The 27,356-nt window shown below is 44.1% G+C and overlaps 3 protein-coding genes across 7 annotated transcripts in view; 2 read left to right on the forward strand and 1 right to left on the reverse strand.

The window, feature by feature from the left end:
• The window catches only part of hectd1 (HECT domain containing 1), a 59,309-nt gene extending 58,981 nt beyond the window's left edge, over positions 1-328 (forward strand). For all 3 annotated transcript variants that reach the window (XM_015969415.3, XM_070547037.1, XM_015969416.3), the window contains one exon: positions 1-328. This exon is cut by the window's left edge and continues 326 nt beyond it. The gene's annotated coding sequence lies outside the window, so the exon portion shown is untranslated.
• A 116-nt stretch (positions 329-444) lies between these two features.
• Positions 445-2,504, reverse strand: ap4s1 (adaptor related protein complex 4 subunit sigma 1). Of its 2 annotated transcripts, XM_015969417.3 has the most exons (5): positions 2,238-2,501; positions 2,077-2,163; positions 1,932-2,000; positions 1,645-1,656; positions 445-1,024 (listed from the first exon to the last, which is right to left on the reverse strand). In XM_015969417.3, the coding sequence occupies exons 1-5, from the start codon at positions 2,373-2,375 to the stop codon at positions 896-898; spliced, it is 435 nt and encodes a 144-aa protein (XP_015824903.1). In that variant the 5' UTR covers positions 2,376-2,501; the 3' UTR covers positions 445-895. The 2 variants fall into 2 exon arrangements, with proteins under 2 accessions (XP_015824903.1, XP_015824904.3); XM_015969418.3 differs by lacking the exon at positions 1,645-1,656 and having other exon boundaries at positions 900-1,146; positions 2,238-2,504.
• Positions 2,505-7,621: 5,117 nt separating this feature from the next.
• On the forward strand, positions 7,622-25,904 carry strn3 (striatin, calmodulin binding protein 3). Of its 2 annotated transcripts, none has more exons than XM_015969419.3 (16): positions 7,622-8,115; positions 14,898-15,001; positions 15,359-15,432; positions 15,515-15,593; positions 15,852-16,013; positions 20,047-20,185; positions 20,275-20,410; positions 20,534-20,673; positions 20,746-20,924; positions 21,311-21,358; positions 21,652-21,773; positions 22,456-22,623; positions 22,837-22,977; positions 23,076-23,183; positions 23,306-23,392; positions 23,750-25,904. In XM_015969419.3, exons 1-16 carry the CDS (start codon positions 7,975-7,977, stop codon positions 23,917-23,919), a joined length of 1,998 nt encoding a protein of 665 aa, XP_015824905.1. In that variant the 5' UTR covers positions 7,622-7,974; the 3' UTR covers positions 23,920-25,904. The 2 variants fall into 2 exon arrangements, with proteins under 2 accessions (XP_015824905.1, XP_015824906.1); XM_015969420.3 differs by having other exon boundaries at positions 20,537-20,673.
• The last annotated feature ends 1,452 nt before the right edge of the window (positions 25,905-27,356 follow it).

Genomic DNA, 27,356 nt, shown 5'->3' on the forward strand with positions numbered 1-27,356 from the left:
GCCTGGTTTAACTTTTAGTTTTGTTTCCTTTTTTTCTTCTCTTTTTAAGTTTCATTGTTCCATTTAGCTTCTGTGTGCAGCAGTTTGTTTCTGACCAGGTGAAAGGTCAAAGTTCAGAGAGCTTTTGGTGTTTTATTTCAGAAGCTGCAGAGACAATAACACTGGTTCTGTGATGCACATCTAAAGCAAAGCGCTCTGCTCTCCCTGTATTTTCTTTGTATATTATAAACCTTTATTTAACTGAAGTTGCCGTTTGGGGTCAATAGATATTTTCAGATGTGTACGCTCCAAAAATAATCATTAAAATGTTTGCAAAGTATGAAGTTAAGCTGGAGTCTTGTGGTCTGTGATTAAAAGTGAAATGCTCCTAAAGGAGCATCAGGTCATTCAGTTTCTGGTCCTTCGCTTAGTTCTTGTTTCAATAATAAAAGAAAAACATCTGAATGAAGTTTTTAACAATTTTATTGTTTACCTTATGTGGAAATCAGGGTTCATGTGGGTCTCTGGATCTTCAGTGGATTTCTGGTGGGTACTGTCAGACTCGGTTCTCTTTGGCTAACGGATCCGCCGAAAGAACCAGACTGGCGGCACCAAAGAGATTAAAGATCCTGTTTAAACTGGTTCAAAACTCTGGATCATCACTTGAGTTGGGAGCCGGAATGATTCAGTTTTAACAAAAGGCAGACCAGCTGAGGTTAACAGAAAACAATATGTGAACTCAAAGTTCAGTTTAAAGAACCGGGGGCGTCTGGTCCTCTCCTCCATGGTGATATAAAACATTTAACTGAAATATTCCTGGTGTCACTTCACACCTGTCCAGATTTTTTTTTAACAAACCTTTATTAACAAAAATAGAATATACAATGTGACACCTGTCCAGATGACATCCTGCTCGTCATCCATCCGCCATCTTATTGATTGCAGTGAGTGGAGCAAGGATGCGGTTCTTGTTCGTCTCCACGATGTGACCGTTCTGGATCATCTCATCCAGGATTATGTGAACAGAGTCCAGGTGAAACATAATCTGGTTCAGTCGCCTGGTCAAGGAAAAGCCAACATTTGTTTCCTGAACAAATTATTCCCAAGTAGGGATGTGAGGAGCTGGAATCCACCTCCAGCTGTGCCTTTAGTTGAATCAGACGGTGTCTGGGATTATAAAAAACAAACATACAAAAAAAAGTGCTACAATGGGAATAAATAATGTGGATTTATAATTTAACCTCGTGTTTTCTCGTCTCCCTTCAAGTTTCTGATTTAGCCTCCTCTAATCTGCTGCCGACTTCCCCTTCAATCAAATTTGGAAAACTTTTGATGCAAATAACTTAATAAATCCTCACTCCACCAGTACCTCTCATCAGAAACGGTAACAGCGGATTGACCTAACAGGAAGTAGACATGATACGCGCCAACCTGATTGGCTCAGAGGGAACAGCATAAAAATGAATCTATGAACATTTTCAGAAGCAGATGATGACTCAGCAGGTTACTGGATCTCCTGATCAGAAGCCATGTTTGCTTTTACATCTCTACATTCATTTATTTGTGTATCTTCCATGACTTCCTATATTTTTTCCCCTTTTGGGAACTGATGAGGTTTTTTTATCCTGTTGGACTCGATCAGCTGGTGCTGCTCTTAAAGGATACATCCAGTTCACTCTGCAGAGACACAAACAGACACACTCAGGCCAAACTGAAGAACATCAGAACCAGTCAAGTCCAACATGGATCTGGGTCGGAACCATGTTCCACTGGTCTAAGACTGCCCTCTTAAACGTTTAATCTGAGCCAGATTAATGGTTGTCAGTCTAACACTTTCAATCCCATGGTCACACACACCCAGCATGTGCGCCATGAGGAGAAACGTGTGATTTAATCCAGGTTGGTAACAGTTTCTGATGAGTGTTTATTTTATTCTGATATATTTAACTCACCACGCGACTGAAGTATCTATCCAGAACCTCCACAAAGTTCTGGATCAGCTCAAAGATGGACAGTTCATTCTGTGGAAGTTCAGACAAACAAACCATAAGTAGAGAAGAACCAATAGGTCGGTTCGGTTCGGAACTGGACCTTCACCTCAGTGTGAGACACTCCGACCACCACGTACAGGGCCGCGTACTGCCGGTACACCAGCTTAAAGTCCTGGTACTCCACAAACGAGCACTGGAACATACAAGAACCGTTTACTGTTCTGGTTCTGACACACGGGGACGGGGCGACACCGGGCAGACCGGTACCTGCTCCTTGTTACGGCTCAGACAGCAGCGGACGACGGCGGCTTCCTGCGCCGCTCTCCGGTTCAGTTCTACGGGCTCGAAGTACCGGGAGAGTCGGGTCTGACCCTGCTGGTTCACCATCAGCAGGAACTTGATCATCCTGCAGGAGTCCAGCTGTAGGGTCACATCATCCACAGCAGAGATGGCGTAGTTAGTAGAAGATGTTTGTGAAGACGTATGTTGATGACGTACAGAACTACGGCAACCGTGAGAGGTCAAACATTCTGTGTCGGCGTTTATTGTCTAACCAGACCTGTTCGAGATTAAACAGATTACTGCAGTGCCACACCTAGAAAATTGTTGGCCACTCCACTGGCCCCCCTTAGGTAAGGACCCCCATTACATTCTTGATCATACAAATAATTCATTAATCTTCTTTAATCAAGACAAAGTTAATACATACATTTTAATACATATTTGAGGTAAATGTGTTGGATGAATAGGTCTATTTTTTTCTAGTGAAGAATGAAAGAGCAATATAATGCACAGGCTAAACTCTCCCAGATCGAGTTACCACAGGGACCAACTTGGTGTGCAACCCCAAACTTTCACTAGCCACTAACAGCCATGAAATATTTCTGGGGGTCCCACTGGACTACCGAGAACATAACTAGCCGTTCTGCAAAATATTTGTGAAGTGGAAAATCACAGAAAATATCTGATGCTTCTGCTGCAGCTTGTTGTTTGTTGAGTCTTTAAAAAAGAAATCTGAAGTTTTTTTAATCCAATGACACCATGTAGTGTGATTCTTAAGTCTTCCGAGTTTAAAGCTGTAAGCAACGTCTTTCGTTCATGAACACACAACTTTAGCCAGCCAGTAGAGGTAAACACATTGTTTTACAAATATTATTGTCACATTGTGTGTGTGCGTGCATGTGTGTGTGTGTGTCTGTGTGTACATGCGTGCATGTGTGTGTGTTTGTGTGTGTGTGTACATGCGTGCGTGCGTGTGTGTGTGTGTGTGCGCGCGCGTGTTTCAAAGACTTACTTGGCCATGAGAAAGGTTGCCAACTCAGCATCTGTCTAGGTATGTTCACAAACAATTGTGCTTGCTCTGTAAATTACATCTGTACCAGGTGTTGAATTGTACAGGTCCTTCTCAAAAAATTAGCATATTGTGATAAAGTTATTTTTTCTGTAATGTACTGATAAACATTAGACTTTCATATATATTAGATTCATTACACACAACTGAAGTAGTTCAAGCCTTTTATTGTTTCTAATATTGATGATTTTGACATACAGCTCACGAAAACCCAAAATTCCTATCTCAAAAAATTAGCATATCATGAAAAGGTTCTCTAAACGAGCTATTAACCTAATCATCTGAATCAACTAATGAACTCTAAATACCTGCAAAAGATTCCTGAGGCTTTCAAAAACTCCCAGCCTGGTTCATTACTCAAAAGCGCAATCATGGGTAAGACTGCCGACCTGACTGCTGTCCAGAAGGCCATCATTGACACCCTCAAGCAAGAGGGTAAAACACAGAAATAAATTTCTGAATGGATAGGCTGTTCCCAGAGTACTGTATCAAGGCACATCAGTGGGAAGTCTGTGGGAAGGAAAAAGTGTGGCAGAAAACGCTGCACAACGAGAAGAGGTGACCGGACCCTGAGGAAGATTGTGGAGAAGGACCGATTCCGGACCTTGGGGGACCTGCGGAAGCAGTGGACTGAGTCTGGAGTAGAAACATCCAGAGCCACTGTGTACAGGTATTGCAGGAAATGGGCTACAGGTGCTGCATTCTCCAGGTCAAGCCACTTTTGAACCAGAAATAGCGGCAGAAGCGCCTGACCTGGGCTACAGAGAAGCAACACTGGACTGTTACTCAGTAGTCCAAAGTACTTTTTTCGGATGAAAGCTAATTTTGCACGTCATTTGTAAATCAAGGTGCCAGAGTCTGGAGGAAGACTGGGCAGAGGGAAATGCCAAAATGACTGAAGTCCAGTGTCAAGTATCCACAGTCAGTGATGGTCTGGGGTGCCATGTCAGCTGCTGTTGTTGGTCCACTGTGTTTAATCAAGGGTAGGGCCAATGCAGCTAGCTATCAGGAGATTTTGGAGCACTTCATGCTTCCATCTGCTGAACAGCTTTATGGAGATGAAGATTTCATTTTCCAGCATGACTTGGCACCTGCACACAGTGCCAAAACCACTGGTAAATGGTTTACTGACCATGGTGTTAGTGTATCGAAGCATCCTGGGCCTCCATAACACCTCAGCAGTGAGACAGGCTGATTGCCTCCATGCCACGCCGCATTGAAGCAGTCATTTCTGCAAAAGGGTTCCCGACCAAGTATTGAGTGCATAACTGAACATAATTATTTGAAGGTTGACTTTTTTTAATTAAAAATACTTTTCTTTTATTGGTCAGGTGAAATATGCAAATTTTTAGAGATAGGAATTTTGGGTTTTCATGAGCTGTATGCCAAAATCATCCATATTAGAAACAATAAAAGGCTTGAACTACTTCAGTTGTGTGTAATGAATCTAATATATATGAAAGTCTAATGTTTATCAGTACATTACAGAAAATAATTAACTTAATCACAATATGCTAATTTTTTGAGAAGGACCTGAATGTGTCTTGTTTCTGAAAGGCGCATGATGTAAGAATTACCGTATTTTCTGGACTATAAGCCGCTACTTTTTTCCCACGCTTTGAACCATGCGGCTTATAATGAGGTGCGGCTTTACTGAAGATTTTCCTTCACTTGCCAGGGGGCGCTTTAGCAGAAAGTAAAACAGGTGGAAGTCAAAAGTGGAAATCGAAGAAAGTGCTCATTTTAATTTAGCACATGCAAGCAGCCGGCACGACGAAGAATTTTTTTCAAATCCATGCACCCTTATCATGGTAACTACACGTATGAATTCATATGATGCCGCATTTAAGTTGAAGGCCATCGATCTGGCAGTAAAGGAGGGAAACAGTGCTGCCGCACATAAGCTTGGCATGAATGAATGAATCCATGGTTCGGCGCTGGAGACGGCAGCGGGAAGAACTCATTCAAGCCAGCTTCACCCGGGGATGATGACAGCAACACGGACAGCGACACTAACATCGCCACATAAAAGGTATGTGACGAAGCTCTTCTGAGGCTGTTCAACTCCGACACTGAAGAAGAGGACTTTAATGGATTTAGTGCGCAAGAGGAAGATGAGAGCGAATGTGTTTTATTTACTAACCAGGCATGTTTTGTGTGCAGTTTTTATTTTCTAATCATCCAGGGCTTATTAATGCTGTGTCAGCGCTGTTATTTTCTTCTAAACATGCAAATTACCGGTAATAACGTGTCTGTTCTGTTTTTATTTTATAACCATCCAGAAATATGAATGCTATCAGTGCTGTTTTCTTTTCTAAACTTGCAGGCACGTTCACCTGTGTTTAAAATTTGTTTTGTTGAATTAAAACAACAACGAAAAACCTCCGTGTAGCATCTTTCTGTCTAATTATCTTATGTTATGGCCATACATGCGCTGTGTGCCTGAGACCTGCATGTGGCTGCTGCGCCGCGGCTTGTATTTGAGTGCAGCGTGTGTGTGTGTGTGTAGAAAACCTTTTTGTTTGTTGGTGCGACTTATATTGAGGTGCGCTCTAATTACGGTAGGCTACTCTTTAGCTAAAAGAAAATATCTTTTCTTCCTCTTTCATCTTCTAAAATGATACTACACGACTATTTCAGTTTGATAATAGTCACTGTAACGTTTACTTCTCTTGCTTTACCTGAATCATCACAAACATCCTCATCCAGGTGAGAGGTGGGGGAGACCTGATGCCTCTGGGACTCTGCCGGCTGCTGGTTGTGGACCCCCGGGGCAATCCTTTGCGCTTCTCGAGGGGGGCGGGGGCCTTTCTGGTTGTAGTCTCCTTGGGGTTCCTGCATTCTGGGGCAACGCCTGGATCTCTGGGACTTGGAGCTCCCCCCGTCTCCTGCGCATCTTTGGGGGGCAGATCTGTGGTCCCTCACACACTCTATTGGACGTTCCTATAGAGAAACCTTACATAAACAAGCGTGTGTACAAACACAGGTGCTCACATGGTGCTCTCATAAGTATGGGCTTGGGCACGTTCAACACATGTCTTAAGGCTGTCGTTGCCACTAAATGCACTATGATTTATTATCGTGTGATTGTTCAGTTAAACAATGTTGATTGTATATTTCTTCAAGTTGACGCAGTGATAGCTTGCTCTTTTTGTATTGTGTGTCCCATTTTTTAAAATTATTTTTTCCCTTTCTCTTTCTGCAGGTCTAGAAGCAAACTCTTGTTCATTATTGTTTATTTGTCCCCCCCTCTTTTCCTTTCTCTTTCACCTCTGACTCCGTGTCTGGTCGGAATTACAAAGCATTCCAAAACAATAACAATAAAGTTTTAAGTATCAGGCGTGATAAAAGCAGACACTTTGATGCTCCACCTGAGAGTAAATCTGTAAGGCTTGTCACCAGCATTCAGACTTCAATTCTCACAGCCAGACTGGACAAGAATTTTTATTAAAATAAACAAATAAATAAATAAATGCATCCATGAACATTTTAAGGCTACATAAATATCAAGACTCAAGTAAACATACAGCTTAAAGGTAGTAGCGGAGACACTTTAAAGTTGATAACTGAATACACTTAGAAATTAATGAATAAAAGTTATCTTTACGAGTTGTTTTTGCCTGGTGGTGGTCTCACCTCCTGACCAGGCAACACCATTTATAGTTACTTAAATAGTTATAGTTTAGAGTAGCAGGCGCTACTTGTAACATTAGTTATATAAATAAACATTTTCCCATCAAAACAGACTTTGATGAAAAGATGTGATGTTATGTCGATTTGTGTTCCCCCCTCGAGATCTGTTTCTTTTGCACCCGGCTGCAAATTACGATCCAATCACAAAAAATAATCCTCACCCTAACCAGCTGGCACCAAAAATTTCTGTTTAGCATAAATATAATTTTAGAAAATATTATGTGTAGCGCAATTTTTATGTTTGTTTCAGGGTTATGGTTAGGGTAAGAGTTGGGGTAAGGGTTAGAAACACACATTTTTTGCGAGTGGATGGTTCAAACTCGCAGCTGGGTGCAAAAGAAACCGAATCTCGAGGGGGGAACACATATCGACGTAACACCGCCTTATCACACGTGCAGTTTGTACGATTACGAGACTGTTCCTACTCGGAATTTGTAATGTCCAAGTTCAGTGATGATAAACGAACCGCATTTTATAGCGAGGCGAAGACTCCATATAAGATAACTTTAGGACAAAGAGGTTCGGAAGGAAAGACTAATTTATTGGTAATACACCCTCCGGTCCAGTTGGTGGCAGTAATGCACGAAAACGTTTACTAATCATCATTGTACAAGAAGAAAATGTCCCATCATGCAGCGCGGCTGGATTCTCTCACAGTGACAGTCAGATCCAGACTGAGCGGCGATGGCAGTCGGTTAAATTATCTCGTTCACGCCACGGTAATAACCAGCCGCTCTCCCTGAGACGCTCCTGGTCAGCAGCCGCCCACGTCGGCGGCAGGGGTCCCGCCGAAATAGGCACGAGGCCGGCAGAGAGACGGTGGACTGTCGCTAAAGCCTCCCATAAAACAACAATATCCAAACGAAACGTTAAAACAAGGAGGAACATCCCGGCGGAGGAGGAGCGGCTCCGCGGCCGCAGCAGGGCAGCAGCGGTGCAAAAGCACCGATCGAAGCCGTCATGGCGTCGCAGAATGCCGATGACTTGCCCCGGCCGCAGCAGCAGTACACCATTCCTGGAATCCTACACTACATTCAGCACGAGTGGGCCCGGTTCGAAATGGAACGGGCTCATTGGGAAGTGGAGAGGGCCGAACTCCAGGTTAGCCACATAGCACGGCTACCCAAACACCTAGCGTTAGTTAAAACCACAGTAGGTCTAAACAGCCCACTGACAGAACCGAACCGAGCCTTCTAGAAGAGGATCGGTTTGAAATAAACAGATTGTTGGTGTTCTGGTGTGTGAATGATTGATGTTAATGGACTTAGCCACTAACCACACTTAGCCTCTAGACAGCAGCTAGCTGCACTGTGATCTGTGGGCGGTTCTGGGTCGGAAACTGGCTACTGGTTCCTGGTTTAGATGGCCGCGAGTATATTTAATTATGTCATCTCATCTGGTCCGTCTCAGCTAGCGGAGTTAGCAGTGATGCTAAGGCCAGGACTCTTGAGTCAGAATTCAGATAACAGCTTCACCTCCGTGTGTGTGTGAGAGAGAGAGGGAGACCCCACATCCTCTAAACTAATAAAGTTCTCAAACATCTGCAGCCAAGGCTCAATACAAGCTGACTGTTGGTGCTGTGCCTTTGGAGTGTAAAAATCCGCAACATTCATAAATGTCAGAAAGGTGATGAAAAAGTCAGAAAATGACACAAATCCTTCCGTCCTTTAGGTTCTCGTGGCTCAGGTGTCTGAAATATGCCAGTTGTGTTGTTCTGGTGCAGGTGCTCATCTACAGGAGGTCTGGTTCTCACATAAGAGCATAAGCGTAAGGGTAGCAGCCTAAGCGGATAGGCCCAGACTTCCCTCTCCCCAGCCACTTGGGCCAGCATCTCCAAGGGAATCCTAAAGAGTTCCCTGGCCAGCTGAGAGACATAGTTTCTCCAGCATGTCCTGGGTCTTCCTTTAGGTCTCCCGGTTGAACACGCCTGGAAAACCTCACCAGGGAGGCATCCTAAGTAGATACCAGAGCCACTCTCGATGTGGAGGAGCAGCGGGTCTACTCCGAGCCCCTCCTGGATGACCAAGCTTCTCACCTTATCTCTAAGGGAGAGAGCCCAGCCACCCTTGCAGAGAAAACTCATTTTGGCCACTTGTACCTGCAATCTCGTTCTTTAGGGTTGTAACGTAGATCCACCGATAAATCGAGCGCCTTCTGGGTCAGCTCTCCCACCATAACAGCTGGTACAATGCCCGCATCACTGCAGACGCAGCACCAGTCCACCTATCTCCCGCTCCATCTTTCCCTCACCCGTGAACAAGACCTAGACCCAGAGTTACTTAAACTTCTCCACTTGAGGCAGGACCTCATCCCTGACTCGGAGAAGGCAATCTACCCTTTTCCTGACTTGACCATGGTCTCGTATTTAGAAGAGCTGATTCTCATCCCGGCTGCTTCACATACGATCCGCTTCAGGGAGAGCTGGAGATCACGTTCTGATGAAGCCAACGGGACCACATCATCTGCAAAAAGCAGATACCTGATCCTCACCCCACTAAAACAGGTCCCCTCAACACCTTGGCTGTGCCTAGAAATCCTGTCCATAAAAGTTATAAACCGAATCGGTGACAAAGGGCAGCCACGGCAGAGTCCAACTCTCACCGGAAACAAGCCCAACTTACTGCCAGTGATGCAGACCGAGCTCTGGCACCGGTCTGAGTTATTAAGTAGAAATTAATTAGCATCAGGAAACACGCTGAGGTCAGCAGGTCAGACCAGGAGAACATTTTGGCCTTCTGTCAGTCTGTCTGTTGCTTCACCGTAGTTTACACTAGGCTCTGCTTTGTCACCAGTTTGTTGCACTTCACTGGTTCACATGATGTTTGTCATGTTGGCATTAGTTGGGGTGAAACTGGAGAGTGTATTTCAGGGTTTTGTGATTCCTAATATTTGAGGGTAGTGGTGATGAAAAACGAGAATTGCTGGTGTTTTAAATGAACGTTTGTTCCAGCCACACTTCACGTTCTTAGTCGATTGATGTTCTTCATGGTGTAGTAACTTCCTACAGCTGCTAACACACTGGGATTATTCGGAATAATGACATCTTAATATTTTTTCTTGTCTGTTTATTAACCGGGCGTATAAAGGGACTGGCATTCAAAAAAGAGGTCAGTCAGAGCTGGTTTGGTTTTGTCAATGTTTAATTTTAGTGGTTTACCACCCCTTACAAAACACGCACACACACCAGGCCAGGGATATTCAGTTCCAGGCCTGGAGGGCCAGTATCCAGCACGTTTTAATTTTAACTGTTTCAACACACCTGATTTCAATCAGCAGGAAATAACAGGTCTGAGCTGCTGCCCTGGTGATTCAATCACTGAATCAAGTGTTGGAGCAGAGAAACCACTAAAACGTGCTGGATACCGACCCCCAGGACTGTCTAGGCCAACAGACATTTTAAAGAACGTAATGTTGAGTTGAAGCAAAAGGCTGAAGGCTACAAGATGGGAGGCTTTAGCATGGCCCACCGGGCCCTGCTCTGACAGCTCCAGCCCAGCTGAACACTAAAAGTAGATCTGCCATAAATAACTTCAACGCACACACACACACACACACACTTCTCCAGTCAGAAATCTTAGAAATATACTCATGCACCTTCATTTCAGTTAAATACTTGTTCCGATTTCAAGTGTTTGTCCTGATTTTGTTTTTGGTTTTACTGTTTTAGTAGAAAGTTGTGGAGAAAGGGCTTGTGTGTGTGTGTGTTACAGCTGTGATGACTCATGATTTTGTTAGGCCTGTACATTTGGACCAGTGAGCTGATTAAAAACAAATTCTGTCATCATCCAGGTCTGATGTCATCCCTAAAGATGGCAACGACTTCACTAAACAACAGTCAGATTATTCATCTGAACTAATCTCTGTTTTAAGTCCCAACCCCGCTACTCACCAGCACTCGTTCCTATAGTGTGTAGAGGGTAAATGTTGTTGCTTTTAAGCTTAATATATTATCTTTACTTATGACACCAATAAGCTGTGATACTCTATATAAATATGGAATATCAACCTGCTTGGTCTTTGGATGTTTAATCAGAAGATTCTAGGATTCTTTGCTTTTTCAGGGATCAACACACTTCGTCTCAATTCAGACAGAGTCAGGTTTATAAAAGATAAGAAATTTATTTTCTAAACAAATAAAAACAAGACAAGTTAACCAGGACGACTGTGATGGATGAATCTAAGAGGATGGGATGTGATGTATGGTGATTTAATGGTGTGGGTTTGTCAGAACCTTGTATCTAGAAGAAAATGAGTTCTGGATGTGAAAAGGAATTTGGTTTGCATTAAACTATGAAGTTGGTTCTTATCAAAACCACATCAGATGCAATCATGTTGTGTTCTACGTACCCCTGAGGAGACTCCGTTTCGGATCCGAGATGCCTAGGGTGGGGGTGGGGGTGGGGGGGTGACCCCATTGTACCAAAGTTTGTAGAAAAGACCGCAGTACGACCAGGTCGGTCCAGAGTCGTCTCCCGGATCACAACAGATACATGAAATCGTTTGCGTCTAGAAGGACTCTTAGGGAGTCGGAGCTTAGTTCTGCAGGAACCGTTTGCTGTGTCAGCTTCAGCGTGTAGCAGGTTTTTGACAGCTTGTCGAAAGATGCTCTGGGTTAAAGAGAGTTCGCTCCAGATGGCCTGTCGTAGCTTTGTCTAGAACTGACTCACCGTCAAGTGAGCTCTGTTTTAATATTATCATATTATGATTCTTGACCAACCAGGACGTGCCATGTTAAGGGGTGTTAACAAGCAAAGCTCAGAACATCACGCCTTCTTTCAGATACAGAATGCTCTGATTTGTGGCCAAGAAAATATCTATGTGTCATGACATTTAACTTAACTTTAGATTATCTCTAATGAACCTTGTGTCTGGGTTTAGATAATGATTCACTTGTCATATCAAACTTACTGACCATCATATATATAAATCTTTCAATGTAATAATAACATTCATTTCAAACTTCAGTAATTCAAGCACAGATTAATCACCCTTATTAATTTAAGCACAGATTAATCAAGACATTATTATTATTCATCAACCACTATTGTTCATTTCATTTCACGATTGATTAACTCATATGAGCTGAAAATAGTCACTTTATTCAGAGAGTGGGCAATCCTGCGGTGTTATCAAATGAAGGCTTTGTTTGGGAACACAGCCTGACATCTTGTTCCTCCTGAAATGTCAACAAGGCTGCAGCATCCTTCTGGGTTTGTTGGAAGCTAGGATGTAAAATCCGTTTTAGAGAATGGATTTTCTGTCTGCAGATGACCGGTGGCATGTAGGTCAATCTGTAGGTGAGAACTGACCATTGCTGGACGTTACAAGTGAATAAGAGTGTGGTGGTCGAGCCAGTCGGCGGCTTTTTTCTTTAAACACCTGGAACAGGTTTCTGGTTCTATGTAGGTAAGCGGGGGAGCGGGGCATGCATTTGCTGCTGAGAGATCTGGTAGAGATGCTCTGATTCTGATGGCTGATTTTTTATTTTTAGTCAAATCAGATTTACTGATTTAATGCCAAAGAACTGTTATTAAAGACCAGAAAACATAGGATTAGAAAAGCCTGACAGATCTACGTCTCACTGAAAAGGTGGATTCACCCATCTTGGCTCGTGACGGGGAGGACTGTTGTTAGTTTAGCATCCAGGAAAAAGCAGACAACGTCCTGACTAGTAGAAGCTAACCGTTAGCATTATACTTCAACGTCGGTGCGGAGACATACCCCAATTTTTAACTATCTGTTGAAAGAGACTGAGACCACAAGCTTGTGGTTGGTCGGGACGCTGCTTCCTGTTAATTCGTCAACAGCACCGCCTTTTCCACCCTCAAAAAAAAAATTTGTGGCCGACCAGAAACAGATGAAGAACGCATCGCGAGAAAAGTTTGAAAATATGAACGTTTATTCACCCGTGACTGAAGGAGTACAAATATATGCAGCAAGTGTTTTATTTGTGGACAGCAAAGATGAGAAACGTGGGTTTAGAGTTGCCGATCGCACGAGGAGGTGAAGGCGGGATGAATTTGTTCGTGTTCAAAAGTCTCCGAAATACATTAAAACAATGTAACCACAAAAGTGAATGCACTATTGTGCACCGGATACGTGACTGTAATGGTGGCAGGAAACCTCAGAATAGAGCTACGCCCTCTGTTGTCCTGGCGGGGAATTGCTTTGCAATAATCCCCTGTTGGCGAAGAAGTCTGAGAGCAAAATGTCTCTGTAAATGCGTGTGCGTCTCTCCGTCACGGAGCTGATGGAGACGTATTAGCAACTCCACCACACAGCAGAACTCCTTCTGGTATGTGTTATTTGTGGAGATAAAACATCAGTGTTGCAAAGCAGAGTCAGTGGTAGAGTCATGCGGCTGTTAGCCAATTAGAGCTGAGATGTCCAAATATCTGGAAAGAAGGCTTCTGCTCACCTCTGCTCTGAGTCACTTCTAGTTCCTGAAACAGGAGCGCAGAGTGTTTTTCCCACAGAAAACGAATCACAACGTGTTTATTAATGCTGAAAACCGCTGCAAGTGAACTTGGTCTTTAACGGAATGATCCAAATAAATCTGAATAATTTGATTCTGGACATGAAGGATCTGTTGTTGCTGATGGGAAGGCGAGTTTGTTGCAGGATGCTTGGTAACGGTGCCTTCACCAGTGAAAAACAAAAACAGTCCACATATGTTTTTATCAGAGCAGGCAGCAAAATCACTGATTAAGCTGATCATGCAGAGAAATGGTGGATTCTGATTTCCTGCTGATTTTTTGTGCGTCTGACGAGCCAGGTTTGCATGCTGCATTTTGAACGCAGCCTTGAACCTCAGAGGTTGTAGAGTTTGAGGCTCGTTCAGCAGTTGCAGCTAAACAACCAGACACGCGTTGGCAGATTGTGGAGCTGCAACGAGACTCAGCTTTAGGAAGTGGAGCGATCCGCTGATGAAGATGGTGAACTCCTACAACATCTATCTTTTACTTAAATCGTGGTGTGATGGGAGACACACGTGGCTGGATTTTTTCATCAGTGAGGTGGTAGCATGTGCAAGTGAGACCAGACGGTTTTAAACGGGGGAACCCATCTGTACACAACACAGAGTGGCTCCAAACAGGAGAAAATAATCTGAGCAGTTCAGTTCTAAACATCATGGCTTGAACACAGAGCAGGTGCGCTAGTGTTAGCCTACTCCTCCACGTGGAAACGCATCAGAAATGTGATGGGACAGATGGACGTATTGTCCCAGAGCGCTGAGCTAATTATAAACAGCAGCAGCAGGAGGACACTCTTGACCTCTGAGGTCACACTACACATATAGGCTGTTTGTATTCTTGGTTTTCCAGTTTATTCCTTAACATTTTCAAAAGAGAAGCTAAAACCACCACATTCTTTTATGTTTACACTGAAATGGAAAGTGAATGTAAAGAACAGAAATGATGCTGATTAAAGTCCATTTTGAGATCAAACACCTGTGGATTTGAACCTTGCACTGCTGTGGTCTCTGAATCTGACGAGTCCTAATCCATAATGTAAACAATTCACTGTTGAATACTTAGAGAGAGCAGCTTTTGTCCAAACAGGAGTTCTGCACCACTTAGGAGCTACGAGGCTAAAACTAGCTCGATCATTAGCTAGCTGCTGATGTGGGCCAGCCCCTCTTGCTGATGCCAGCCAGTGTTAGCCGCTAGCTACTTGGACTGCTAACTGATTAGAGTTATAAGCAGTGGTTTGATAAAAAAAAAAACAGCCAGCGCGTCAGTTTGAGATTAAACGTCCCAGAAACTCATCTAAAGTTGTTTAAAATAGTCATCAGTTTCAGGTCCGTGAAATAAGAACTTCTGATGTGACTTAAATGTTCATCGAGGCTCTGACTTGTTTACAGTTTGTTTTTGTGTCTCCAGGCCAGGATAGCGTTCCTGCAGGGAGAAAGAAGGGGCCAGGAGAACCTGAAGAACGACCTGGTCAGAAGAATAAAGATGTTGGAATATGCTTTAAAGCAGGAAAGGTGAGATTCATGCATTCGTTTAATCTGCATTAACTTCTGACTCAGAACAGCTGCTGATGCAGCTGATCTACCTGTCAGCAGGTGTTAACCAATCCCGAGCCAGCTGTGTTAGCTTTAGCTTGTTCTGATGTGTTTTTTGTGTTTACTCAGTAACAGGTGAGCTAGCTTTTAACAGTCACAAAGTTATAGTATAAAATGAACTCAAAACTTCAGATTTCTAAAACTACTTTCAAAAGTACATTACAATAAAAGTAAATGTAACTAAGTACTTTACAGTTGTGGTTTTCCTCCTGCTGTGAGGAGTCTGCTCCTCTTTAAAGTAAAGTAATGGGATTTCTTTTTGCATGCTCCTCTCAGAGCAAAGTACCACAAGTTAAAATATGGAACAGAGTTGAACCAGGGTGAGGTGAGGATGCCGAGCTTCGAGTCAGGTAGGTGATGCACAAAGCGGCCTTCACAGGTGAGTCCCGGTGGGACCTTCATTTACTCAGCAGGTCTTTGTTTTCTCTGCAGACATCAAAGAGTCGGATGTCTCTGCTGTTCCTGCCAACAGTCAGCTCATGTGGAAACAAGGACGACAGCTTCTTAGACAGTAAGACAGCTTTAGGATGGAGATCAGATCTGGAGTTAGTCTGGGGACTAACAGATCTGTGTGTGTGTGTGTGTGTGTGTGCACATTAGCAACTGATAGTAAAGCATATTGGAGGCTTAAACGGCTCTATATGAGTGGACCATTTTAATTCACTAATCTATTATAACCAAATCCTCCTTGTTCTTTGAATTATTTAAAGGGTGCATTTTTCTTCAGACTTCATTGCTGGCTTACTTTGAAGTCTGCTGTGTGTTCCAGGTACCTACAGGAAGTGGGTTACACAGACACGATACTGGACGTCCGCACTCAGCAGGTCCGCTCTCTGCTCGGCCTGTCGGGTTCAGAGCAGAATGGATCTGTTGAGAACAAGAATCTGCAGCACCTGATCAACGGGACGGAGCGATGCAAAGAGCCCAAGAGGTATACACAGAGCTCTAGTTCTTTGACTGTGTAGAAGCTTTTCTCCTTCACTGTGATTGTGCTAATCTACCTTCTGTTTCCATTAGATTTATTAGAAAGTGATCTGGGTGCAGGGTAGAGGCAGGCCCAGTAGGGGGCAGTAATTTTGTGATTTACCCACTGACATGTGCAGGCCTCTGCCCCCATGGGCGTTGCACCCGTGGGGGATGTGGGGGATTCAACACCCACACTTTTCCAGCCGTTTTGCTCACCTCCACACCAGTCTGGTTTCTCGCACTCACTCTGTTTGCCTCTTCTCCTTCTTCCCCTCCCTCTTCTGTTTCTCCAAACAGGAGAGAGAGGGAGGGAAGAGCCCGACTGAATTCATAATTTTACATCGTGACATTAGCTGTACAAACTCTCAGTTTGATAAAGTGAGGAACAACAATTTGCAGAGGTTTATAACAGGCGCGGTGCCAGGTTTTCATTTTTGGGTGGGCCACGGTAATTTTGGATGGACCTTAATAAGCAGTGACTTAAGTGAAGCAGGATGGTCGCGCTAGAAAATTTCATTTAAAAAGACGTCATAAATGTTTTCCCCCGTCATTTTAATTTCTAAAATATGAAGTAAAAACTCCCAATTTAATTTTCATTCATTTTTCATTTATAGGCACCAGAACCTCCACTTCTAATATTTACCTCTCAACGTAGGACTCTTTCATAAGGGTACATGCACACCGGTAGTTTTTACGGTTATTCATGGGCAAAATCTCTGACAAATGGGCCATTCCCATCTGTACCGGGTCGGCCCGGGCCGGGTAGCCCCAGTCGGCCCCAGCCTGGCCCGGTTGATTCCACACATCCTTGTCTTAAGCCCATGTGGGCTGATTCTACCCACCAATCAGAGGCTTGCTCTAATGGAAGGTGTGAATTTGCTGTCAGCAGTGGGTGTGTTGGCCCTGGTCGGCCTGAAGCAGACCCCCTCGAGAAGAGGGCTGAGAATGAGCCTTGGTTGGCCCGGAAAAATACCAGGCCACCCAGATATGTAAACAACCTACGCTACCCGGCCCGGGCCGACCCGGTACAGATGGTAATGGCACAATTTTTGAGAAAAAAAATCCATCTTCCAGTAAAAGCAAAGCATCCAGCCCACCTCTCCAAATGCGTAAAATGTGCATCACAGCCGCTAGGCGCGCTGCGCGCACCGTCAGCTACGTCAGCCCAGACAAGAGCAGAGCAAATAGAGAAATAATAGAGGATAATTGTGTCTGGATGTGGATGGAGATTACATTTTACAGCAGCCTGATCATCATTTAAATACGTAAACCATCACCTGTCCTCTAGTCCACGCTATCAGCATTATTTTAATTTGTGTGTGTGTGTGTGTGTGTGTGTGTGTGTGTGTGTGTGTGTGTGTGCGTGCGTGCGTGCGTGCGTGCGTGTGTGTGTGTGTGTTTTCCACATCAAACACTGGTCTAATCAACCAGACCAGCATGTCCAGTAACATATTAATGTTACAATTAAACAGTTTCACTTCATGTAGGCTAGGAACATTTCACCTGCCGTGGCCCGACCGCTTCTGCTCCACATAAACTTTGTGCGTGATCAAATGTCTCTACGCGTCATGCGTCTCCATATTAGACACGGGAACAAGCGCTGTTCAGCCTAAGTTTCATAATTTCATAAAAAGAACATTTTTCCAAGTGACACATCCCTCAGAGAGACCGGGTTTCCAGACCGCTTCAGTGGGAGGAAATCTTACCGCATGCGCCGTGGTTCTGCACTGCGCTGCAAACCCCTCTACAGATCTTCAGCTCACTGTCCACCGTGGGCGCTCCGAGCCGCGCTGAGCACAGTGTCCAGTATAAAGCTCTGATGTTCTGATGGGAATCATTTCTTGATTGATTTAGTTACCTCCGCGATGTGCGTAACGATTAAAATGTCAGCTCATCTGTGTGTGCATCAGTGTGCGTCGGGGTAATTCTTTCAAAACAACCAACATCCTTGAGTTTATCTGTCAAAATAAACAGTCAAATGGAAATATCTGTAACCTGCCATTTTACTGTTTTGCCTTCTTGTGAAGATTGTTGCAAAGAGAAACAACTAAACTTGATTAACCCCAGAGCCATGCACACTGCACTGTACTGACTGTAAAATGAGGGGGAAACGATTTAATTGGATCCTTTTCTCTTCAACATGGTTTAATGTAAAGTTTCATTCAGTACAACCTTTAGTTATACCAATCTAACGAGACAGAGCCTTTATTTGTATTCTGAACAGTTTAAACATGTTTAAAACGGAGACATGCGTGACACGTCTAAAATTCGCACCTGCTCCGCTGTTATGGAAATTAAGCTAACAAGATGAATAACATGAAATTATTTTGGGCACAGACAACATCCCCCACACTTTTGAAAAGCTTGAATGTGCCTGTCTGCCCCCACTGTTGATGGGTTGAATCTAGGGCTGGGAGATGTGGCTTCAAATCAGTATCACAGCATGATGAGCAGTTCACATTAAAAACGATGAATGGACGATAATTACCCGTATGCGCAAATACAAAAGTTGTCCACTAGATGGGGCTGTGGCAACATAATCGCTCCACAGCTGGTTTTATTGATGGTAATATTCCCCCACATCTATTCATAGTATGAATAGATGTGGGGGAATAATCAATATTTACTATGAATTTCATAGTAATTATTAATTAATTGCTACTTAAAAATAATGCGCAACTAAGTACTTAAGTAATTTGAGTTGTCAGGTAGTCAGGTTCTCTATAGAGTGGTTGTACTGAATGTTACGTCCTTTATTGGACAAAGCTGATCTTGTCATCTTGCTAACCAGGCTTAAACAATGGGTAGGGATCTCAGGGATTGCTCTGGAGTGGCAGGGGTCTTATCTAACTAGGATGTTGTATGAAGATTGGTAAAGCTCCATCTTACCTCATCTGAGGAGTGCCGCAAGGTTCCATCCTCAGACCCCTTTTATTTACCCTTTACCTGCTTGACATTTCAGAAGTATAAGCTGAGTTTTCATCTACATGCTGACTGTTGTTAAAGCTATTGCCCCATGAAACTGGGATAAAATGGTGCTTTTAAGATTATCCTGGCATGTCTGGAGGAGGTAAATATTTGGCTGGCTTACAGTTTTCTGAGTTTAATGAAAATAAAACAGAGGCCATTGTCTTGCTGCTGTTTTTACAGATTAAACTAAAGACACAGGAACAGACTGTGTTGCTACTTAGGAACCAAAAGACACAATTTTATATACAAATCTGCATCATCCCTTGAGCTATGTGGCCTTTGAAAGACTTCCAGAAGGTCTGAAGAAATGAAGATGGACCTGTTGCCAATCTAGATGGAGTAATGATGTAGTTTTCTTCTGAGACATGGGTTGGGCCTCCATAGAGGGTCACGAATAACGGGTGGGGACCGGAGAAGATCTCCAGAAATCTAAAACATCAAATCATTATTCCTAAAAGCATATTTGTTTAGAAATCTGAAGTTCCCATAATATTCAGGGTTTTGGTAAAGTTCAACCAGTGGTTTTTGGGCTTTCAGGTTGTGGAATGGTGCAAACACATTGAATAGAATAGGATAGACTATTGATCCCACAGAGGGGAAATTCTCTTGTTACTGCAGTATAAACACTTAAGAGAATACTATGAAGAAAAATAATAACAAAGGTACATGTATACACACATAGGCAGTAAGCTAGTATTGTAACCTTCAACCACTAAAAACCACAAATAAAAATGAAAAACTTGGTTCCAGAACCATGCAGCATACTGTAAGGGATGCAGACATACTAAGTTCATCTGGTTTTGCACAAGTATTGAACACATACTGAGTATTGCATTGATGCTTTTGTGTACCAGGATAATACCAGTACAGCTTAAACTGAGGAGTTCTACACTCTTACTGCAGAGGGGATGAATGACCCACAGAAGCGTTCTGTTTTACATCTGGGATGTCTCAGTCTATCTCTGAAGGAGCTGTCCATGGTCTCCAGAGTGGACGTGTGTGTGAACCACATGTGTGTTTGTGTGCAGAATTCCAACTGACAACTTGGAGACGTTCAACTTCTTGGAGAACACAGAGGACAGTGATGAAGATGATGATGAGGAGGGAGACCTAATGGACGACATCACTACGGACAAACACCATCGAGCTAAAAAACATAAAATAAATGTATGTGAAGAGAAACTGTGACTTAGCACCATTTCCCTCCTGTACTCCATTCTCCTGGAACTTTTTTTTCTGCTCTCATGGTCGACCAGGTAGGAAACGAGGGCTTAGCAACAGAGGATGACGCAGACACGGAGGAAGCTTTGAAGGAGTTTGATTTCTTGGTGACGGCAGAGGATGGAGAGGGGGCGGGGGAAGCCCGCAGCTCTGGTGATGGGACAGAGTGGGGTGAGATAGTCATCACACGTTAGCCAGCCAATGATCAAATGCAGAAATAAAACATGACGCATGTCTGAATGTTGGTGTCTGGACGTTTTGGACACAAGTGAATTTATCTGAGTCTCTCTGCAGCAGAGCCTCTACCCTTTTCCACTGCTGGGGGAAAGTCCTTCTTACTGGGGGGGTCTGATGATGTTCTGGAAAGCGTGCTGGGTTTGGGGGACCTTGCTGACCTCACCGTCGCCAACGATGAGGTGGACTTTGGCTACGATGTGAGGAAATGAAACTCAGTGGAACTCTGTCTGAATTCCTGATAAATGAGCTCACTCTGGTTTTGTCCTCAGCTCTCCTCCAGTAAAGAGTCTTCCTTCAGGAAGACCTGGAACCCCAAGTACACGTTACGGAGCCACTTTGATGGGGTCCGAGGGTTGGCGTTCCACCCTGTGGAGCCCTGCCTGGTCACAGTGTCTGAAGACCACACGCTCAAACTGTGGAACCTCACCAAGACCGTCCCAGCCAAAAAGTATGTGTTCTGATTTCTGGGCCCTCACTGGGTACAGGAGCTGCATCAGCTCAGGGTGTTGGTGGCTTTTAGTCGTTCCTGTGATCTTCTCTCACCTACACGACGTCGTCAGACACAGGTCCTCTGAGCTCACCAGGGACACTTCAGCTTTCTTTTACTCAGAAAAAAACTACAAATGAAAAACACAATGAGACACTAGGAACCAGGTGAGAACATTCAGACTGCTGATTCGTTAGATATTCCAGGGGCGTGGCTTCCAGACATATATACAGTTAGCAGGTTGTGTGTTATGATCAGATAAGGAGTTTGTAAAATGCTCGGAAGCTTTCAGGATTGATGTTTATTTAGAACACCAATAACAGGTGTGATGACATTCTGTGTTCCAGAAGTGCCTCGTTCGACGTGGAACCGGTCTACACCTTCAGGGGTCACATGTATGTATCAGAACCAATGTGGAACATTAACATGTCACGTCTCCTTTTAACACATCAGATTCCAACTGTAGACATGTTTTATTAACCACATTTAGTTGTTTTAGAGATCATTTTTCAGATTCCCCCCCCCCGAGGGGGCCGGGCACCCCTAGCTCCCCCATAATTTAAGTCCTGTTTGTAACCAACTCTGTAGCTACTATTATCAAAATAAAGAGTATAAAGTAAAGATATAATTAGCCCAAGTTAGAGATAAATCTGAAGGCTTGTTATAGTTTTGTGACGTGTCTTTTTAGTGGTCCGGTGCTGTCGTTGGCGATGACCTCCAGTGGCGAACAGTGTTTCAGTGGTGGCATCGACTCCACAATCCAGTGGTGGAACATCCCCAGCTCCAACGTTGACCCTTACGATACCTACGGTACTTCCTGGTCTAATCACAGTCCTCACTTCTCACTTTCATAAAAGGTGTTTTTTGCCTTTAGCTGCAGGAGGGCTGGCGATGTGGACCCAAATGGTTAAAGGAGGTTTGGCTCATCTTTTCACACAAACAGGAGAAACAAAACTTGTCAGTCATGGTGAAACGGCTCTCCAAAACAATCAGAGACGCATCAGAGACATAGAAACAACAAGCTAGCAGTAGCAGTGACTGCTGACTGCAGAAAGTCACTGGTTCTATATTCATATTGATTTAAACTTGATTGGTTATTCTTGTGTCTTGTTTGAAAATATATGGATGTGTATTAAAAACGTGATATCTTGTCCATTTGTAAGGTGCAGGCTATGACACCCCCACAGTGGCGGACCTAGGATTATTCTGAGCATGGGGCCATAATTTTTATAGAGGGGGGCCAAGTGTTAGTCAAACATCCTTACACAAGGTTTCACTCTGGAAAACTATTTGGCTCATTAACGCCACTGGTGTTTGGAATCGGAATTGCGTCTACTTATAAAAATTGTGGAAAGGACGGATGAGTGACAGGGCAGGGGCACTTGAGGACGCCAATCGGATTTCTGCAGGGGCCAGTGCCTCTCTGATCCCTCTCCTACAACTGTCAACCCCCCCTCCACATCTTCTCCTGATGTTCTGCTGTGTTTTCCAGATTCCAGCGTGATGGCCGGGTCCTGGGTGGGTCACACAGATGCCGTGTGGGGATTGGCCTACAGTGGCATTAAGAACCGCCTCCTGTCCTGCTCAGCTGATGGGACTGTGAAGCTCTGGAACGCAGCAGAGAAAGAACCCTGCATCAGCACTTTCAACACCAATAAGGGTGAGTCTAGACTCTAGAGAGCCTTGTTGTTATTTTCAGAACCAGGCCATCAGGTATTTGCTACTGAAGGTCTTCGCTCTCTGCCATGTTGCTTTCTGGTCAGAGTTCTGTTGGGTCTGCTCTCCCGACTAGCAGAACATCGGTTACTAGTTTCCTTCACTCAGAGCAGCTCTGTCAGATAGGTCAGGGTTTTTCTTCATGTGTCTTCTGCAGAACACGGAATCCCCACGTCGGTGGATTTCAACGGCTGTGATCCCGCCCACATGGTGGTTTCTTTCAACGGTGGAGATGTGGTGGTGTACGACCTGGAGACTTCCCAGATTGCACTGGTCCTAAAGGGCCAGGGTGACAGCAGTAAGGACACGCACACGCACGCGCGCGCGTGCACACACACACACACCATTATCATGGGGTTGCAAGGTGGTAACTGTAGTGGTTCTCTCCTCTGCCAGCCCTCCCTTGTCTGAATCATATCAACAGGGTGGTGAGCCATCCCACGCTGCCCGTCACCATCACCGCTCATGAGGATCGAAACATCAAGTTCTTTGATAACAAGTCAGGTGTGTGTGTGGTTCTAGTTCTTTAATTGGACACTGGGCTGGATGTGTCTGGAGTCGGGGTTTCTGCAGATTGAACTCATCCATCTGAGTCATTTATTTCCCCTTTGTGACGTCTCCCGCAGGTAAAGTGATCCACGCCATGGTGGCTCACCTGGATGCAGTGACCAGTCTGGCTGTAGATCCAAACGGCATCTACCTGATCTCCGGCAGTAAGTCACTTCCTACTGGACCTGACCACCAGACCAGTATTACATCTGCTGATCTGGAACCAGCCAGTGCTTTTCAAAACCCACTTTTACTCCTTTAACAAGTAGAGCTGGACACACATCTTTTTTAATGGTTTTTATTTTCTAATTCTGTCTTTTTGAGTTTATTCCTTTTATTACCTGCTTTTGTTTGCTTTGGGGGGCTGCGGTGGGGGTAGTAATGGTGTTCCCTGTAACAGGATGCCGGGTGGAGTCAGTAGAAGATTTTCTGTAACCACCTGAGTTCTTTTAAAACTCTTTTTCTGGACTTTTTTTGTGCCGATTCTTGAATTTCAGACGTTCTTCTGGTCATCTCTGTAGGTCACGACTGCTCTCTGCGTCTGTGGAACCTGGACAGTAAGACTTGTGTACAGGAGATAACGGCTCACAGGAAGAAGAGCGAGGAAGCCATCTACGATGTGACCTTTCACCCTTCCAAGGCTTACATTGCCTCTGCTGGAGCTGACGCCCTCGCCAGAGTCTACGTGTAAAGGAGGAAGAGAAGAAGAAGAGTTGGAGTAGAGTGGGTTCGTCTGGTCTCTCCCAGCCAGCGTTCAGGTTTCTGAACTCAGAATGTAAACCCGCAAAATCAGGAGGGGAGGTTCTCCATCAGATCAGGATTGCACCGACACGCACACGAGTGTGAGCACAGACCGCTGAAGGGGCGGAGCTTCCATCAACTGATAACACAAAACACTTTAAGACGGTTACACCTGCAGAAGAAGAGCTCACCTGACCTCTGACCCCAGTGTTCCCACCCCCGGTTCAGCATCCAGAAGGTTTAAAGTACCACCCCCCCATAGAGAGACAGGTGGAAGCTTCTCCTGCGGCATCATGGGATTGTTGGGTGGGCAGGTCGTACTAAAACATCACGATGAGACTGTCGTTGGAACGACCTGCAGCAGCTTTAGTGATGCATTTGGTTCCACAACATCCTGGAGGTCTGTTGCCATGGCGATCTGTTCAGTGCTTTAGGCTTTCTATTAAAAAAAACAAGTGTGAACTTCAGAGTTCTGAGTTCCTTTGAGTCTGTGAGTGAAGAATCAGTGAAGTAAATAAAAAACAAACTAAAGGTTAATTAGTTGGGGGGGGGGGGGGGGGTCCCTTTACAGAACCTAACCTAACTCACCTGTCCAGGTGAGTGGATCCAGCTGAATATCTGCTGTTTGAACGTTTGTTTCTCTGTTTTAGTCTGACAGCAGAAACGGGTTGTACAGTTTTTAAGAGGTTTAAATTAAGAAAAGTGAAAAGATTTTTGTCTTTCAATTCTTACCGAGCAAACAGCTGTTGAAATGTCAGATATTCTGTGGTTCTGATGAGGTCCGGTCCAGGTCCGAACACCTGGGCCTGTGAGGTCTGAGCAGAGCTTTAGCTACTTTAGTTTCTTATGTTTGGTAGTGTGAGAAATCTAGTTTTTTAATCTGTTTTTATAAAGCTCTTTTTATCCAGACTGAGGAGGGTTCTGGTTCTGGTTCCTGTCCAGCTCGCAGACCTGGCCTGCTGCTGCCTGGCCCAAAGGTTTTAGTACATGTGGAGGAGAGGAACAACAGCTGAGGAGGAGCCTCTCTTCAGGCTATCAGGTTTCTCATTTAGTTGTGCTATGGCAAGCTAAAAATGACAAAATTCATCCGTTTTTTTTAACCGTCCAGTTAAGATATGGCAAAGTAAATCTGTCATAGACTGATTATTCCCCACCGGCAGTCCCGGTTAGAGCGCCCCCTGCAGAGCAGAAGAGAGGCAGGATAAAACACTAAGTCATCTGCTCTGGATCTGGTTCCAGTCTTAGTTTACATTCTGAGGTTTTTCAAGTGTAATAAAGTAAATCAGAAGCCTTTTGAATCTGGTGGGACTTTTACTTGCAGAACAAACCCATCACGGGAGGTTCTGACCTCCCTCTGCAGCACCTACCGGTCAGCTGTCCGAGCAGAACACACAGATGTTCAAACAGGGACATTTACTAATTTATGGTGGCTTCTGTGGGTCAAACCGGAAAGTTCAGAAACAAGCAGGTCAGCTTGTTTCTGAACTTTTTTTTTTCACCCACCACACTGAGCTCAGGTGGGGGAGCAGCTCTCAGGTAGAAACTCCTCCTCCTCATGTCTCCTCTCAGCACTGCAGCAGCTTAGGCTCTTTTACCTCGTGTTCGTATCATGAATCTGCAGGAGAAACTGTTGAGAAGCAGCTGTCGGATGTTCGGTAGGAAACCTCAGAGTTGCTCAAACTCTTTCAACAACACTACTATCGGGTTTGAATTGCAGCTCTCTGTTTGTTTATTGCATGATTAATCCAGTTAAAAGTTTTTTTCTTCTAGGCTTCGCACAAAAACAAAAAATTCTGATGAATTTGTGACTTTTGATTTTAATTTTTAAAGTTTTATAAACTGAAAGTGAGTTTTTGAGTCTGTACCACAAAGAATACAGCTGTTCAAATGTACATAAAATGTCTATAACTATTAAATGATGTTCCTGTTCAGTCAGCAGTGTGTCAGTTTGATCTTTGATCTCCATCGCCTCCTCCCAAACTGATCCAGATCCAGCAATCGATTTAAACGTTTAGATTTACAACACAACAGAGTGATCCTGGTTTGAGCTGCTGCTCTGGACTGATGGGGCCCAGGACCAGAAACACTGGACGTCACACTCCGAGTCACATCAGAACAAACTGAGCTGCCTAGTTTCTTCTAATTGTTCTTCTACTCAATATGATAGTTTAATGGTGCTCAGACTAAAGCATTGCTTCCAGCAGCCCTCCTGGTTCTGGTCTACAGTATGTGGCTGGGTCATTCACCAGCTGTAAGGACTGTCTGCTCCAAAACGTTTACCTGTTGTTGCCATGGTGACTTGAGGATTTATGATAAAATTGCTGTTGACTGAACTTGTTGAAATCAACTGTTCTGGTACCAAACACTCAGTTTCTGATAGACAGGGGCATCCCAAAGGGGTGGCTTAGAGGGGGGCCATGGCAACCCCTGGAAAATGGTTGACCCACCAATTTTACTCATTCACTGCCAGCTGTGTCATGATCAGTAAAGCCCTTCGCTGCCAGCGCTTTTCAGCATTTTTACTGTTTTTTAAGAGTCAGAACGTTAGGCTCTATGATGATGTCGATGCCAAAACTAACAAAATAAACAGGACACTCACCTCTTACATCAGGAAGACATCAAACATTATCCGTTCTTTCATAATCCGTTATTTAATTGTGAAAAAGCTTTTCTGGTTCGCACCTCACTTTTTTTACTGCAGCGACCCAAAATGATCTCCTAACACATGGATTTTCTGCTTCTTAATCATGTGACGTGTGACGTCCACAGATGAAGATCGGCTTTAGAGCTGGGATGTCTGTTCTCACGGTGCGGGGGCTCGTTCCAACGCCCACACAGTAAAAAAAAAAAAAAGCAAGTGAATGAGTTAAATAGTTCACTGAAAAAAGTATAAATCCCAAAGTGTGGGGATAACAGTATTTTGCTGTCAAATAACTAAATATATTTTATGCTACCTATTAATACATTCATTTAATTTACACAGAGAAAAACATCCTTCTAATTTTGTGTAGATTTATTTTTGCCTTGTTGCCACCAGAGGGTGTATGATCCGATATGTATGTAGTGCTGCTGATAGCTCCAGCTGTAGTTTGATGTGATTTTGTTGAACACCGACAATTAAAATAGATTCATTGAGTTTTAATTCCCCCCCCCCCACACACACACCCACACACCCACCCAATTGGGGGCCCTCTACAGTGTCATGTCCCAAATATCTACAACTGTCCACATTCTCCAAACACAACTAAAACCACAATCAAACAGCCCAGATGGGAAACAAGGCCATTTTAAATAGTAATAAATTAAGATACAATGATATTTGAACTTAATTTTACAAGAGCAAGTGGTCTTCACTGGTGTCTGCTGGCGAAAAAAACCTTGAACAAG

The sequence above is a fragment of the Nothobranchius furzeri genome, chromosome 18 (genome assembly GCF_043380555.1).
Source record: "Nothobranchius furzeri strain GRZ-AD chromosome 18, NfurGRZ-RIMD1, whole genome shotgun sequence".
Classification (NCBI taxonomy): domain Eukaryota; kingdom Metazoa; phylum Chordata; class Actinopteri; order Cyprinodontiformes; family Nothobranchiidae; genus Nothobranchius; species Nothobranchius furzeri.

Bases quoted from the DNA above. Each gene is read 5' to 3' on its own strand.
- ap4s1 (XM_015969417.3), bottom strand. From the start codon at position 2,375: ATGATCAAGTTCCTGCTGATGGTGAACCAGCAGGGTCAGACCCGACTC. The intron at 2,164-2,237 runs GTACCGGTCTGC...TGTATGTTCCAG, and splicing joins TGAGCCGTAACAAGGAGCAG to TGCTCGTTTGTGGAGTACCA. The intron at 2,001-2,076 runs GTGAAGGTCCAG...GAACTTCCACAG, and splicing joins TCGGAGTGTCTCACACTGAG to AATGAACTGTCCATCTTTGA.
- strn3 (XM_015969419.3), top strand. From the start codon at position 7,975: ATGGCGTCGCAGAATGCCGATGACTTGCCCCGGCCGCAGCAGCAGTAC. The intron at 20,674-20,745 runs GTGAGGAAATGA...TTTTGTCCTCAG, and splicing joins AGGTGGACTTTGGCTACGAT to CTCTCCTCCAGTAAAGAGTC. The intron at 21,359-21,651 runs GTATGTATCAGA...GTGTCTTTTTAG, and splicing joins TACACCTTCAGGGGTCACAT to TGGTCCGGTGCTGTCGTTGG.